This window comes from Rhipicephalus microplus, chromosome 6 (genome assembly GCF_043290135.1).
Source record: "Rhipicephalus microplus isolate Deutch F79 chromosome 6, USDA_Rmic, whole genome shotgun sequence".
In the NCBI taxonomy this organism is placed as follows: Eukaryota; Metazoa; Arthropoda; class Arachnida; order Ixodida; family Ixodidae; genus Rhipicephalus; species Rhipicephalus microplus.
The window spans coordinates 96402009-96418824 of NC_134705.1; the positions used below are offsets into that span (position 1 = coordinate 96402009).

The following is a 16816-nucleotide window of genomic DNA, read 5'->3' on the forward strand; positions in this document are numbered from 1 at the left end:
GCCTGCGGGCGAGCGAGGCACCAGACGGGAACCGTAATGAGGGGAAGCACACCTCGGGGCGGGTGCAACAGAAATGCGCAAGACGTGCGGCGAATCGAGAAAAGGGCCATGAAAATAGCACTGTGCGTAACGGGGAAAGACTCCGAGATCGGCGGCGCGTGAGGGGTGGGGGTAGGGGGGGAGGTATCTTGGAGGAGAAGCGACACGGTTGGGTGTGCTTTGCACGACGTTAGAAGAAAAAGATATCACAGCATATCCACGGAGTGAATCACGATAAGTGGGGCGAAACATCCGTCGGCCTGTCCATGCTTCCGTCTGTCCGTTCGTTCCTGCTTCCGTCCATCCGTGCGACCATACATGCGTCAATCCATGCGTCCGTTCATCTGTCCATGCGTCCATCCCTGAGTCCGTCCATCCACCTGTTGCCCCGCCGCGGTTGTCTAGTGGCTAAGGTACTCGGCCCCTAGTGGTGGTTACTCTCGACAGCGTGAAAGTGCTCGCATCGGAGGACACTGCTGAGACGCGAAAATATCGAGATATGCATTCGAATAGTTGAGAATTCCCACGGGAGCGAGAGGGGAAAACAACCACACACACACACACACACACACACACACACACACACACACACACACACACACACACACACACACACACACACACACACACACACACACACACACACACACACACACACACACACACACACACACACACACACACACACACACACACACACACACACACACACACACACACACACATATATATATATATATATATCAGGCTGGGTCATACTTTGTACAATGAACATCCAGCTACCGAATTTTTACTTTGTTCACTAGAAGAAAAGTTCCCTTTACAGATATAGCAACCATATCACGTGTTCTGTATCAGGATACCGTGTTTAACGTCCAAAAGCCCAACGACCCCACACCAGGGCAAGGAGGGAGGGATCAGAACCATATCATGCGCGTTCGTCATTCTAGATGAATTGACGCAAGATGACCGCACCTACGTCATTCTGCTGATTCTTACGTAACCGGTATTCGATCGATGTGTGGGGTTTAACGTGCCAAAACCACATATGACTTGAGAGACACCGTAGAGGAGGGCACGGGAAATTTTGACAAGCTGGGGTTCTTTAACGTGCACTCAAATCTAAGCACAACGTAACCGGTATTGCGTAAAAAATTAAGCATTCTATTAAAAATAGCAAGACAAAAAGTAGGCCAACTTTCACGTTTGAAAAAAAAATGGAAAAACTAGTTTTCCTTCGATGCAGTGAGTTCAACAACAGCAGATAGTCGCACCTGCAAGCAACTTAATTGTTTCCGCGCAGTTTGCTCACACTAAGACGTGCGAACATGAAGACCCAGCTCAGTCGATATAAACCCGCATAATAGGGCAGCCCCAGAACGAGCAACGAGGATCTCATCTTCACTTGAAGGCGGACAGGTGGCACCAATGGTTGGTGTCGCGCGTGTGGTGGGGCTGATGAGACCATCGGACATATTGTGACGGAGTGCACGCAACTGAGCCCTCCTAATGTGAACACAGATCTCGCTGCCGCGCTGGGCTTTGTTGGCGCAGATCGCGTGGTGGTCTACGCCGCAGAGAAGCGCAGCAAGACTAGCCTAGAACAATGCAGGCGAATAACCCTCTAGGGGCTTCGGGAGGGGCTTCTTCACCCACCAGGCTGGTCAGTCTGCCTGTGCTTCTTTTTTTTCTCTTTCTTTGTGTTTGTCTTTCTGAGTGTACTATCTATTTAATTATCATCGTCTACGGTGTCACAGATGCCCGCCCGCTACGAAGGAAATAGCCTCACTATCATCATCAACAACAACATGCAGCGCCGGTAAGCGCTCTTGCGGATTACGAGAATGGCCTATCGAAAGACGAGGAAGGCATGCGAATGCGTAAAACAAACGGTTAATTAGCAGTAATTATCAGGATAATGAATAACTAACTGCCAAGAGCACAAGAATTCACAAGAATGCGATGATTCACACTCTGGGAGCAATAATTACTACAGTTAAATAGTACACGAATATTACATTTATAGCGTCTGTTCTTCGGTAAAAGCGTAGCCAATAAATCCCACAGCCGAACCATCTCGCCTACAAGTTTCTTCAAGCATTTCCCTTCCTCTTTCTGCTTCCGCTTTATGTTTTAATTTGAATCCTACTCTACTACAGCAGCGACGATAAGCCTCCGCTTTAAACCTGATGATCGCGACAGTTAAGGGTGAAATAACTCCCGCAGCTGCCTGCAACTTTTCTTAATGCTGCTAGCTTAAAATCGTTCCGGCGATTCAATTTCGCATGCAGGAGCACGCCAAACGACGATCGTATACAACACAAAATCTGAGTAAACGAGTTGAGCGATCGTGTAGAGACGGCACAGATGCCGAATCAGTTACCAGAGCTACCGCAGCCGGGAGCCATAATGCTAAATCACGGAATTACGCGAGGCAAACTCTGAAATTATTCGAGGCAAACAACTTATCGGACGGCCGGCTGAATAGGCCGGGCGGGCTGCACGCCATTTGAAATATTTCAACGTTAAGCTCGCTGTTTTCGAGCAAAAGAGATTCGCGACTGAATATTCCAGTGGTCAATAATAACGCAGAAACACGCGGGCTCACATTTTTACGCTTTCTTTTCTATTTTTCAAAACGGCCCAAGTTAGGCAATACTACATACCAAACGTACAGAAAGTTACTATGACGTGCTCCCATTTTCGTTGGATCAATGTGAGGGCAGAAATGATTATGAAGTATTGCTGCAGTCGTGTGGGCTCTTCATTATAGCTGCACAGAAAAGTATTCCTGGGCTACTTCTTCGTGAACAATTTAGGAAGCCGAACTATACACAAGGAAGGGTCACAACAGCTTTCCCGGTTTCTTTCTTCTAGGTCAGCTAGTGCAAATGCTGTCACAACACATAAGGCATAACACCTGGCGGCGGTTGTCTAGTGGCTAAGGTACTCGGCTGCTCGGCTACATTTTCGAAGGGGACGAAAAAGCTGTAGGCCCGTGTGCTCAGATTTGAGTACAGGTTAAACAACCCCACGTGGTCGAAATTTCCTGAGCCCTCCACTACGGCGTCTCTCAGAATCATATGGTGGTTTTGGGACGTTAAACCCCACATATCATCACCACTTTCAACATCATAAAGAGTTACACTTTTTGCACCAACGTGAAAATACTTGCGCGTTCACGGTTGAGTACTTCGGTCCCTGGCGAGATACCTAAAACATATACTTTTGATTTCCACAAATTCACAACTTTCTCGCACAACAAGCTCACCAGTAGGTGCTTCATTTGAAGGTCCCAATGATAACTAACTATTCAAGCGCAGGTTCCAACACACACAAGACAAACTGACGTTCTTCGAAGTGCCACAGAGCTCAGAAATGTGTAATCATTTCAACGTTCATAACGCATCCCCGGAACAGGACACGGGTAAGAGACACAAACACAGTCGCCCCTGCATCCTAGTCCTCTTGATTAGCTATAAGCGTTGCAATGCATTAATAACATGGCCATTCGCTCAAACTTAATTTTATCCCTAGCACCGACCGACCGACCGACCGACCGACCGACCGACCGACCGACCGACCGACCGACCGACCGACCGACCGACCGACCGACCGACCGACCGACCGACCGACCGACCGACCGACCGACCGACCGACCGACCGACCGACCGACCGACCGACCGACCGACCGACCGACCGACCGACCGACCGACCGACCGACCGACCGACCGACCGACCGACCGACCGACCGACCGACCGACCGACCGACCGACCGACCGACCGACCGACCGACCGACCGACCGACCGACCGACCGACCGACCGACCGACCGACCGACCGACCGACCGACCGACCGACCGACCGACCGACCGACCGACCGACCGACCGACCGACCGACCGACCGACCGACCGACCGACCGACCGACCGACCGACCGACCGACCGACCGACCGACCGACCGACCGACCGACCGACCGACCGACCGACCGACCGACCGACCGACCGACCGACCGACCGACCGACCGACCGACCGACCGACCGACCGACCGACCGACCGACCGACCGACCGACCGACCGACCGACCGACCGACCGACCGACCGACCGACCGACCGACCGACCGACCGACCGACCGACCGACCGACCGACCGACCGACCGACCGACCGACCGACCGACCGACCGACCGACCGACCGACCGACGCTTATATTACAAAGTAGAAAGCATTAAATAAAGTACAGCCTGCAAGTCAATTTGATGGAAATGAATCACCATAAGTATTGCTAATTTCTAAGCAGCTTCTTTCCTTAAACGACCTCTAAGCTCTGCGTGCAACGGATCTGGCACAGTCTGGTGCCGCAAAGACCAACGACGTCTGCAAGAAATCTCGCAAGCTATCGCCAGAAAGACAAAGTAGTGCTATCCCGAGCGCTACGGGATTTCGTCATGCTTTTTATCTCGTTCATAGTAGGGCCATAAGCCGATAGGGGCTGTCCTATTCGCCCTGAGAGTCGATAAGATCTGACAAAGTGTATTTCTTTTCTTTTGTTTAGTTTGTTTAGTTTTTTAAAAAATTCATATATTGATAAGATACCCGGCCATAACATGGCCTACCATGTTATGTTTATTTTTGTACAAAAAATTCGAGAAATGCGACTTTGCCCATGTGACAAAATTTCGCAACGTCTGCCATTATATCATGCCCCGCGGATTTCCATAGGCACGTACGTCTTCCATCAGCTATATCGCACCTTTCATATATGCCACCGTGATAGACAAAAGGAAGTTTAACAAGATATGGGAAAGAGCGCTCTCTTCTGTCTTTTCCCGAAAACATGTTCAGAGCCAAATTGGTGTTCGCTTACAGACATTTTGTGGCACTAAAGCACAATCACAAAAAGAAGATACACAAGACGACAGTACAGCATGGAATATATCTCAGTTTGCTTCTGTCCTGTCGTCAGATTTTTCTTTTTTCATGTATAGTGATTCCGCAATATGTCAATGCCCTGTCTTATATTTTAAGTATTTCCCTTGTCGACCCTCGTGGCATGAAACTGAAACACTACTAACACGGCTGTTCAGTCACTCTTACACTTTGAAATGCCGCTGCTGTTGATTATAGCCTGAAAGAGAAACAACAACCCCCCCCCCCCCCGCCCACAAAAACAAAGAGAGAAATGCACATAAAAGGGAGGCAAAATCATGCCACACTGACCTCGTCCGTAGTCTGGTTCATCTTGAGCTGGATCATCTCCAGCTCACTGCGGTTCGTAGGGCCGTCTTGCGCGGAGGCCGCCATTGCTCTGCTTTAGCTCCTTGCTGGGGCCGCGGACCGCCACTACGCATGCGCAGAGAGAAAAGAAACACGACGTCACTCTCACTACTTTGCATACACGGCAAGGCAAGGCACAACAATGGTCATTACATAGTAGGACAATCGATGCCGCCGTGGGCATGCGCATTAGTAATCAGTTGGCTTCGAGCGCCATCGCAAGCCGATAATATTCAACATGTCCGTATAGTTCATACCACACAAAAATGCATATGGCTAAATTAAAAAAAAGTACTGATTGGTAAGCTGTCCAGAGGATATGCCAAGTTTACACTGTTCTGAGAAAAGCCACAGTTTCACCACAAGGGCGAAGCAACGAATGCGACGGCAACAAATTGAAATGTGACACGAAGAACGGCAAGTAGCTCGATACATGCAGCGCGCGGCTCAAAAAACGAGAAATGACGCTCGAAAAGAACGCACACGTATACGCAGGATAAGCGCGAACTAACAGCTATTGAAGGAGTTACTTTTTGCTTCAGTAGCGCGCTGCAAGTGCGCAGGAATAACACGTTCAAATCAAGGTGGCGCGTTTTAAAATCCTTTCCTTTTAGTTGTTTTACTTCGTGGCTTACATTTATTTGCACACATATATTCAAACATATTCAGGTCATGACAACGACAGCAAGAACTAAGCGAGAGCATCTGTAAAAAACGCTGTCCCAATAAAAGGAAAACAGGCGCGTAATAATATGAAAAACGAAACCGATCATGCACAAAGTGAGAATAAAACACGACATTTCGTCAGCGACCGTAGTCAACATAGAACTCACGATCGGGCAGCGTCTTCATTTCATATGCAAACACGTGCAGCGGTACGCGTGCGTACTGTCCCGCGTAGAATTATAGGTTGCACAACCAGTTTTTTATAAGTAATGAAACAGCGTAATTATGTCGTAACTATACATGTTTTAATGATAACTGACAGACAGTGATGCCACGCAAAGTACAGGGCTTGTAATTAGACGAGATTGTAATGTAAATGGGAAGAAAGAAGAGCGGACTAACTACGTCCTTCTCGTCTTGCGTCTCCGTTTCGTTCGCGCAGTGTTTTATTTTTTGAACAAGTACTACAACACATCTACGGCGAGCCTAGCTGATCGAAAGGTACGATGTACCTAGACCCAAGAGCGTGATTAGGCATAAATGTTCAGCCAGCAGACGACCACGAGCCAGCCCATCACGCAGCGCTATAAGGCACACCGAAGCGTCTTCGGATCTTGAATTGCAAAACAAAGCGCGCGTTTCGATATGCGCAACTGCCTTCCACGTAATGTTCCACTGGAAAATACGGTACTCGACGAAAGAAAGAGATATAGAGGCAGAGCTGACAGCCGGTATAATGAAAACCGCGCTTAAAATGCGGCGGCACGCACCCTCCAACGCTGCGTTTTTGTACGCCAACTTTTATACGCAGTACATTGCGTCGCAGTTGCACTGTTGTGCAACTACAACGGGAAAGTATCACACATCGGTCGATAACATAATCAAAGAAACGAGGGCATCAAACAATAAGAAAAATAGCTTTTAAAAATAAATATGATACAAGGAAATTCGTAGGGCAGTGAAACCAGGCATCTGGATATCAACGCACGTACTACAAAGAGCTGATGCAACCTGCAAACATACGCCCCTCGAAGGAGTACAGTCGTTCAGATAAGATTCCAAGACAACAACAGCAAAAAAAGAAAATCTTGCCGCGCCACCGCTGATGCGCACTTCACCTGATGGAAGAGGTTTCTGACGAACTTGCAAATGCTTGTGTTTCGGCGAACACAAGAAAAAAAGGTAACAAATGAAACCCTACAAAAAAAAGTTTGTGCGACGGACGTGCGAACAATACCCCAATTCGCGTCGCCCAGTGTTTCCATATTTAATTTATTTGAGCCTCGGTTCCCGAACGTCACCACCATATGGTAGCTTTTCAAGTTTTTCGTCTGTACACCATAGGGTAATCAGACTCGCTACTCCCTTCTGAAAGGCGAAGATGATACAACAGTTTTTCGAGTAACGTGTCATGTGCAGTCTTGGCAACCATGTCAAATGGAACGTGGCAAAACGATGCGCCGAGCTTCCACGGACGAAATAAGAGAAACGCAGCGCCGCAGTTAAATAGCCAAGTAAAACATGTTGCCGGGCTAGTTGTTTGATCGATTTTGAACACGTTTGAATTGCGCGATGAAAGACAACACAATAGGCACATATGCCACGCTGGAAGGCGAACATTGAAAACTACGATAAAAAAAAAGTCACAGCTTTGCCGCAAAAGCGAAGCATTGAACGCGATAGCAACAAATTGAAAGGTCACGCACAGAATGGCAGACCGACCGAAACATGCCCCGATTTTCTCACGCATGAATGACGAACGAAACGTACTCACAGGTAGAGATGAATGTAAATAAGCGTCTCATTTGTTACTTCGCTGTGTCTGAAAAGTGTGCCCTTTTCGCAAACGGAGACTCTGCAACGATTGCAGTGACCTTTGTGCACCGGGTAACTAAAACAGAATCGTACCGGTGAAATCCCAAGGCCAGCCAAAACGTACGATTGTCCCCACCACAAGATAAGCGCGAGCGTAAGCGTGCGCCCTGCTCTTTCTCCGTGGGGCAAAGTACGCGTGGGAGATTAGAAAGCGCGCAACCGCGCCTTGACAATGTCGCGACGCACGCTCATTGCGCCACCTTGCTGGTAATGCTGAAAACACTAGTTCCTCCCGAGATGCCCATTACCATCGGTAAGCGGAAGACTCCCTCGCTGGATTCTATGCCGACCAGTTGTGCCCTCGCGATCTCCGACGTCAGCGTAGCTCTGGCCGACTGGGCTCACCCTGCGTCATCTCCTGACGCCGACAAGAGCTCTCGCAAGTGGTGCCCCGTCCTCGGACTCCTGTGAGCGTGTTTTTATCTTTCCTGTCTCTCCTATACCTCAAACGTCCTCGCTCGCTGTCCCAGCGCATATCTCTCTCTCCATCTCTATATCTTTAATCATATTTTAATTCCTCCTCACCGCCATCCTTGTGAGCTACTGTTGAGGTGTCGCACCCTGATGCAGACAGTTACGAGGCTCACCTTTCTCTTCTTTTCCTTCTTATAACCACTTATCTCTCGGTAAACGGTAGATATAAATGGCTAGAAGTTTGAACGTTGAAGGGGGTGCTCATTCGTGGCTCAGTTATTTGCGGCTTATGTTCCCAATCCAGAAGTCCAATGTTTGATTCCGCACGCCGGATTCTTTTTTGCGAATTGTTTTTTTTTCTTTTTTGCGTTTTCATATATACTGATACGTATTCATATAGGGTGAGGATGGGTCCCATCCCTACCGCTGAGGATGGGGCCCTTGCCATCCCTACCCTTGCTTCTGGACTGCTGCTTCTGTTGATGACGACCGATCCACTGCTCAATTAATCTTTCCTCTTCGTTCCACTTTTCTCCCTTTTCCCTTCCCCGCAGGCACTGCGCCGTGCTCCCGACCGGGTTGCAGAAATTAGGTGCCTTTTCTCATCTTCTAACCACTACCACGATATACGGTGACTGACCCTGACGTGACCATATAAATGCTATCGCAATAAAAATCCGTAAACAGGGGCTGCGTCGAGCTGACGTTTCGACGAGCAAACTTGTCTTCCTAGAGGCTGTTCTATTCCAGTCCTTAGGAAGACAAGCTTTTTCGTCAAAACGTCAGCTCGGCACAACCCCTGTTTACGGATTTTTTTTTTTTTTCACCGCAATCTTCCATCTTTCCCTTTCAGCGTGTGCTATGCGTCCATTGTGTTGTCTTTTCCGCGAAATTGTCTTTAAATGACGAAGAAACCAAAAAAACAATAATTATTCAAAAAGCTAACATGATACGTGTCCGTTAACGGGGAATAAATGAGACGATAAAAAGCGTATTGCAGCTTCACTGTAGTGAAAATTGAAGTACGTCACACGGACACCCAGCGGTTCCCGTTCGTAGAGTTTCCACCACACCATTCAACAAACCTTCGATGACGTCAGCATTAGAGAAAAGCATGTAGGATTTCGCCGACCCGAGTAGAATCTTGTTGGGAAGATTAGCAAACTCGGTGTGCGACAAGTGCGCTATCTTTTGCTGAACTTCACCGACTTCCTCCTCGTTACAGCAGCCGAGGTACGTGTAGTCTACAGCAAGTTCCGTCAGATGTACACTCACGTAGCAAGGCAGCGCCGGCGAAGCGCATGGGGAGGGGGAACTCGCCTGCTCGGCGAGGCCGTAGCGCCCTCTCGTGCGCGGCTCCGAAACCAGGCGCAGGTTTCTTATGCGTTTCCCGCGATTTTCAGTTAATTCTCCCGACTACTGCGCGTTTTTTTTTTCTGTTAGTACGTTTCATTTTTACATCTGTGACTCATTTTAGGCCGGTTTCGAATGTTTCTAGCTTTGTTATGGCACGTAGAGGGCGCTTTACTGCGAGCGTAATCACGCTGCATGAGATGCATGGATTAACGACAAGCCGAAGCCCTGAAGTGCTCCACAATTAAAACTAACAAGTCAGGCTGGTATCATACAAAGAACACGCCAAGAATTTAATTAACCAAAAGTAACCATGAACTGACAGAGAGCCTATGCACTTTCATAAAGGCATATTAAACATCTGACTCCATCGCCCGCTATGGTTTTAATAATGAATCGAATGCAACCAATAACTAAAAACTGAGAAATCACTGCCGCAGGGTGCTGATTTCTTTCACACTTTTTCTTTATTTTGCGAACTGCAACAGGTATAGCCTGTCCAGTACAACATTATCTTAAAAGTCAGCTTCCAAAATTCACTCCCAATTCTCATTAGGACACAGACCTATAACGTAGCACACTAAACGAATATTCGCATCTTTCGCCAACTATAGCTCATGTACGCGTTACTGAGTGTCATCAACGTTTCTGGAAGAGATGTTAACAGAGCTGCAGCAGTGGCGTGAAGGAAAGAAACTTTAGTACCCGACGTGCACAATTACTGCAAGAGTGGATGTCTAAATATACATGTACATTACAGCGATTAGAGCGACGAGCGCTTGAGTCGACGGGCCAAGATAAACATGCGTCTAGAAATGGTCACTAGGGGTTAGTGCAGACAAAAATGACGTTCTGTAAATGACATTCTGTGATCTCAACACCATTGGAAGTATTTACTTCGTTTGGCAGCCAATATACATCTTCGGGACTAGCTTGGCAGCCAGGAGTTTTTCCCGGTAAGGGCTGCGCTTGCTCAAGCCATCATGTGTTCAAGAAAAAACTTTTTTTCACTATTTATTCACGATAAAAATACATCAGAGATTTCCGAAGGGAGACTCAGGTAAGCCTTTGCCCCCTCCTCCCCCCCTCCCCTGCCCCCGGGGCTACGGGCCTACTCAGGACTAATAAAAAGAAAAATACACTACCTGTCGTCATACAAAAACTCGAAGAGAATGTGTAAACCAACATCTGGAAGTGGCTACCATTCGATATTATTATTTCGTGTAGAATAAACAGCCCCACGCGCTGTCTCTAAAATATATCTCCATTGCCGCGGCTGAGAACCTAAATGTGGGCCTCGTTTTTTACGTCGATGTGACGTGATACATTCACTTAGTAATAAAAGGCCTTCTACCGTCATCATTAACTGCACATCCTCGCGACAAGCAGAGAGTAATAACCAACACCTCCGCTAGCAAACAAAGGTTATGACGCTATTCGCCGCAGCCTCCTTAGCATACCTTGCCTGTCACGCTTACATCACAGCGCTAAAGACGCCCACCAAAAAAAAAAAAAGACACCATAACACGTCCATAATATCACGGTGAAAAGGGTTAGTGCGGTTAACTGAAACGTTCCGCTAACCAAACCACAACACCAACGACCCAAAAAACAAGCCGGCCCTTTAACGGTCATTCGCCGGTGAGCTAACTGCAAAATTAATGGCCTGTACAAACTGGTACAGAAACATAGTAAAGAGATGGAAAAACAACAGTTTGTCGCTGTTTCCGTTTTAGCGAGAGGAGACTGACAAATCAAGTAGATGCTGCGTCCCTAAACAAACAAAACAAGCTGGCGACAGGTAATCTAAAGATTAGCTAACAAACAAACCGAGCTAACGTCGAGGTAGTAACACGAACGTCCCCCGGTGGCCGACGTCCCGAGCGTGACCAAGCTTTCCAAGTGGCCGACGCCAACGCCGTCACTGTTTACGCGCGCCTGACACTATTCCGCGTTCGGGCAGTTCCTACCATCTCCTCCCCGAGAGGCCATTAGCGCTAAGCTCGCTCCGAAAGAGCCACTTCCGCACGTGCACTCACATCACCGGTGACGGCTGCATTATGAGCACGAAACTGGACAAACAGCTACTCGGCGAGAAAAAAAAAGAAAAACGATGTTAGGATGAGAACTTTGGACATACTCTGTCGTCCACTCAACGAGTCATGCACCTCTCTTGTCTCTCTCTCTATCTTTTCCGGCGCTATTTATCACCACGCTATTGGCTTTACCGCCCAGCGCGTTCTTCACAGCGCTATCGCCGACGAAGCACCGATAAAATTGGCGGAGCAAGCACCCCGAAAAGTAAAGGAGCGCCGGTGACAACAATATTCCTGCCAAAAAAAAAATGAAGCTTCAAATCGGCGTCTGCCAAGAAAACGTGCCCCGTCCGCACATCTCCCGGGTTTGTTTTCGTTATACCCTCCATCGAGATGCCACTCACTCATACTCGTTAATCCAACACCAGAATCGTGCCTCCACACCAACCCCCCTTTCATAGCCACTCGCTATGCAGTAAGTAAACCAAGCTATTTTCGGCACCGTTTCGTCTCGAAACCTGTACACACGAACACGAGCAATCATTTCATACACGGCGCACATCCTCAAAAAAAAAATAATAAAGAACCAACCACAACGAAAACGCGCTCTCTCAAGCAATAACGTAGAAAGGTCGAAAAACGACAATCTATACGAAATATAGGGGAAAAAATAGAGCAGCGTAAAGTCAGAGTATACCACCGTGATGGAAGGTATCAAGAAAAAAATACATCTTTGAAAGCTACAGCGGGCTGCCAGAGAGTGACGTAGATTGCTCCCGGAAATACGTCTCGGGAGAGCGAGAGAGAGGAAGCGAATGGAGCGAGACACAGCCAAACGATGCGAAGCGCTCGCGTGCGCCTGATTTATTTTTGTTCTCCCCTCGTTCTTCGCAGAGTCGCCGCGCAAAAACAAAAGGTGTATAACGCGAAACAAGGCGACTAAAAGGAAACGGGGGAAGGGAGTTGAGAAGAATGAGGCAAGAAAGCCAAGGCCGAGGAAGGAGACGAGCGACGGTGGCGCATTGGGCTGCCGAGGCGTCAGCGAGTTCCGGCCCATCACACCGCCCTGATGCGAGTAAATGGACGAGACCGAGATCACGCCCCCCTCCCCTCTTTCTTTCTCTCTGCTTTCCCTAACACCTACACACGCTGCTACTGTGGAACTATCAGCCACACAACTCCGCAGCGACCAAGTTTGTCAATGTGTTTGGCCTGCGTCCCATCTAGAAACCCCAAAGCTGCAGAATCATATAAATGTTGCGGTTTCATGCCACGACACCCCGACTTCATTATAAGAGAAGGGCTCCGGAAATTTTTACCATCCAGTGTTTCTTACGTGCGCCTAAATTCAAGTACACACTCGTTAAGCGTATTGCCTCTATCTAAATACGGCCACCACGATCGGGACTCCATCGCCCGACTTCTGGGTCAGCAGTCGATTGCCGCGATGACTATAGACTACCGCGGCGTCTAGCACAAACCTGTACCCTGTTCAATAATTAAGCGCCTCCGAGTAGCATAAGCGCCATTCATAGTTACTGTAGCAGAAGGGACAACACAACACCGATTGATTGATTGATGGATTGATTGAGTGATTGATTGAACCGAATGAATTAATTATTCGATATATTGATCGTGAATAAATATCGAACTATCATAAAGATCGTTGTGAAAAGAATGAGGTTCCTGTCAAATCGGGCGACCGTAAACGCCAATCTAAATAACCTAAACATGACCTAATGCATTACTAGTTGCGAGAGCTTGGGTAATATACTGACATTCTTCCAAGCATATCCTGCCAAGCAGTTACTTTCGAATTTTAGTACATTAATGAACAGCGTTTTCAAAGATAGCAAAAGATAGGAATCAATGCTTGTGGTACAAGAGCTATATTGGGAATGTACGGTATCGGATCATTACTTGAGTTAAGGACGAATTACGTACCCAGATCATTAGCCAAACCTAGTTCAGTGGGCTCACTGAAAAACTGTGAGAAGTTGTGATTGTTGCGGTACTTAGAGGAGCAGATCTCAATCAAGGGCTACGTGACCCCCCGAGATCAGGTTCGGCAGTGCGACAAAACACAATGTTAATCAAAGGATTAAACCAAAGAACACCACTTCCGACGTGCGAACGCCGTTATGAGACACCCTCGTGAAAGATTAAGGTCACCTGCAAATGTTAGGGGCAAAGCTCCTTATGGTCAAGCCATGTCCCCTATCCGTCGGCATGACACGCTATGGATATCCGTACCTATATGAGTATCAATAGCATATCAATATCCATATGAATATCCATAGGAGTAACTTTGTACTTACTGTACACACGTGGTGTCACGTCTGTGCATGATCGAGCGGGCAATGTATGGATGTTAATGATTCCCCGGAGCTTCGCCCACTCGTCATCATTCACTTCGTGGATATGACATGACAAGAACATTTCTTAGGTCCCGAGGGACAGATATTTAGGGGAGCCATAGTCCTCCTTCCATATCAAGTCGATGGCTCCACCCACAATGGGACCGGAAGTCGAAGCTCCGTCGCAATTTCGCGGGCCCTATGAACAGCCCGGAGTTGTGTGCGAAGGCTGCTGCTCTTCAGATTTGCATCCCATTGCTCCTTCGTGATGGACGGAGAGGCATTAAGGGCTGGGCACAGCCATATCACGTGATCGCAAGAACATGAGTCATGGCCACATTTGGGGCACGACTGCGAATGGTCGAGGTCTATCCGATTAAGGGCTCGAGGAGTACGATACGAACGGATTTTCAGTATCGTGGATATGCTGCGATATTTTTTTTCGTTGGTCAGATATGAAGCCCGTTTCTAGAATATGTGCATAGCGGAAGCGCAGATTGGGAGGCAACGACGCTTTTACGAGGCGGCACAACCAGGCAAGAACACCGTAAAAAAAAAAAAGAGCCCGCGCTATTAGGGGTGCACAAACTAGCCACCTGCATCCGATAGGCGTGGCAGCTAGAGCACGGCGAGAATCATTGTTCACGTTCCGTACGCCTTTCGCGCAGTCTATTACGTGTTTTTTTTTTTCGTCTTATTTTTGCTTAGTACGAATGCCGCAGTGCAATGGAAGACTCAAGTTCGCAAAAGAAGTCCATGAAGCACGTAGCTATGTCAGTGAATGAATGCCTCGGTCACGTGCTTTAGGAGCTTGGTTATCTTAAAAAAGTGCTTAAGAAGAACACAACGAACATTAACTTCCCAAAAGGCACCGAAAGGAAACACACAACTTTTATACAAAACTTGTCCATGTGAGACACTTACCACGTATTATTATTTATGCAAGAGGCATTGAACGTGTCTCTAGAAATCACACGAGAATAGAAACACTTAGTTCTAACGAGTGAAAGCTGTGTTTGGGTCCCGTTTCGCAAAACGTACATACGCACGCAAGCGTGTTTGGACATTGGCCTGGTCACGTGGTACCACAGCGAAAAGGTTTCGAGTGAGCGCAGCTGCGGCGCCTCCTCATATATGAAGAGGCATCGCAGCTCACCACGTGATCATCACGAGGTGCGACGTCACACCCACTACCCTCGCGCTCCAGCTGCTCAAGGTCACTGGGACTCAATGAATGACCTTGGGCGACAACGTAGTAGGGCTTTCGCTCTAAAGGTGTGCGATCAAATGCGTGGTGAAACGAAATGAACTGCTTCGAAGCCAGATATCGATGTTCATTCTTCTATGTCTCCTTAAAAAAACAAATAACCAAATAGGAGCAAGATCGATAGTCACTTCGATGAACGCCTTACACGACGATAAGCGATATTGTCCCAAAAATAGTGAACCTCGCTAAGACCAAGAAATCGCGACCTAAGGACAAAAATGCCGCGCACATTACATTCCCAGAAAGACGGGACACGTATCTGCACGACACGCGGATCAAAGAAATGAAGTCAGAGAGAAAAAAAAAAAAAGCTCCAAACGCAATAAGAAAGCAAGCATCACAGCGATACCCAGTTCGGGCACACAGAATGAAAGAGGCGGCACCGTGTACATAGGAGGCCAAAATTGGGAACGACTTTTGAGCCTGCTTTTCAAAACTACCAGTCCGATCCTCGGCTCAAAAACCTTAACGGAACGCGTTTTTTCAGGCCGAAATTTCATCCATTGATTTCGGTTAAGCTTTCGATTTTGCAGCGCGTCTATTGTAATATATATGTATATATAAACAGTGACATGCACGCTTTTTTGAACGATCTCCGCAAATGCAAAATGAAAAAAAAATGCGCAGACAGCTGGTGTGTATATATATATATATATATATATATATATATATATATATATATATATATATATATATAACATTTTAGTTTTGGGGCCTAAATTCCCAGACATTCCTATTCCCGTCTAGCCTAAGCTTACAGCCCTTAGTAAAAGTTCCACATTGTGGGAATTCATACACTCTCAGTTTACCCGATTTACACACTATTTTAATAAAATAGAATCGTCAAACATGAACTATGCGAAAATTCATATTCACCACGTTGTCTGCGCCCAGTAAGTTTTCACCGAAGGCGGTGCAAGCGCATCCGCCATCAGCATGACCGCTGGATGTGGTAGCGAACACAAAACCAGACAGGAAAGCCCCTGTAAAGCGTGCTTTGCCTGCACTGCATTGATGTTTACCAAAGAAGCCATTTTATAAAGCACGATCGCACATTTTTCAAAAGGTACATTTGGAGGAGAGGTCAAAAGTTCCCAGGATGGATCCCTTAGAAATACTTGGGGTACTGGCGTGAAAACTTTCGACCCCTTCTTCCCTGTACGTGATCACGGAAACGAGCCATGTGTGACCATGTAACAAACGGATGCTCGAACAACTTACAACGCGGCAACTAAATTCTTTTACCTAAAATAAAGTGTCCTCCTTCCCACGCAACCAAAGTTACATCGACTACATGCCTTCTAGCGTCATCTCGTGCAAACTAGATCTTACTCCGATAACACCATACTCCATTACTAGCTCGACTTTTGAGTAACTTCGGCGCGGCATGCGGCGACATGGCTACGCAAGAAGATAAGGCCTGTAGACGCGACTTCATGAATGGACCATTGCAGGGAAGAACGGGGAGCGCTGTACAGCGGACTCACTCCAGAAGACCAAATTCTGGCTGCTTAGCAATCTCGCTATATGGCCATC

The 16816-nt window shown here is 47.5% G+C and overlaps 1 protein-coding gene across 3 annotated transcripts in view; it reads right to left on the minus strand.

Moving 5' to 3' along the window:
• Positions 1–16816, minus strand: part of Snap25 (Synaptosomal-associated protein 25kDa) — a 339638-nt gene that overhangs the window by 233894 nt on the left and 88928 nt on the right. For all 3 annotated transcript variants that reach the window (XM_075866232.1, XM_075866234.1, XM_075866233.1), the window contains exon 2: positions 5256–5378. In XM_075866232.1, the coding sequence (XP_075722347.1) occupies positions 5256–5339 (84 nt within the window). In that variant the 5' untranslated portion in view covers positions 5340–5378. The remainder of the gene's footprint in view (positions 1–5255; positions 5379–16816) is intronic.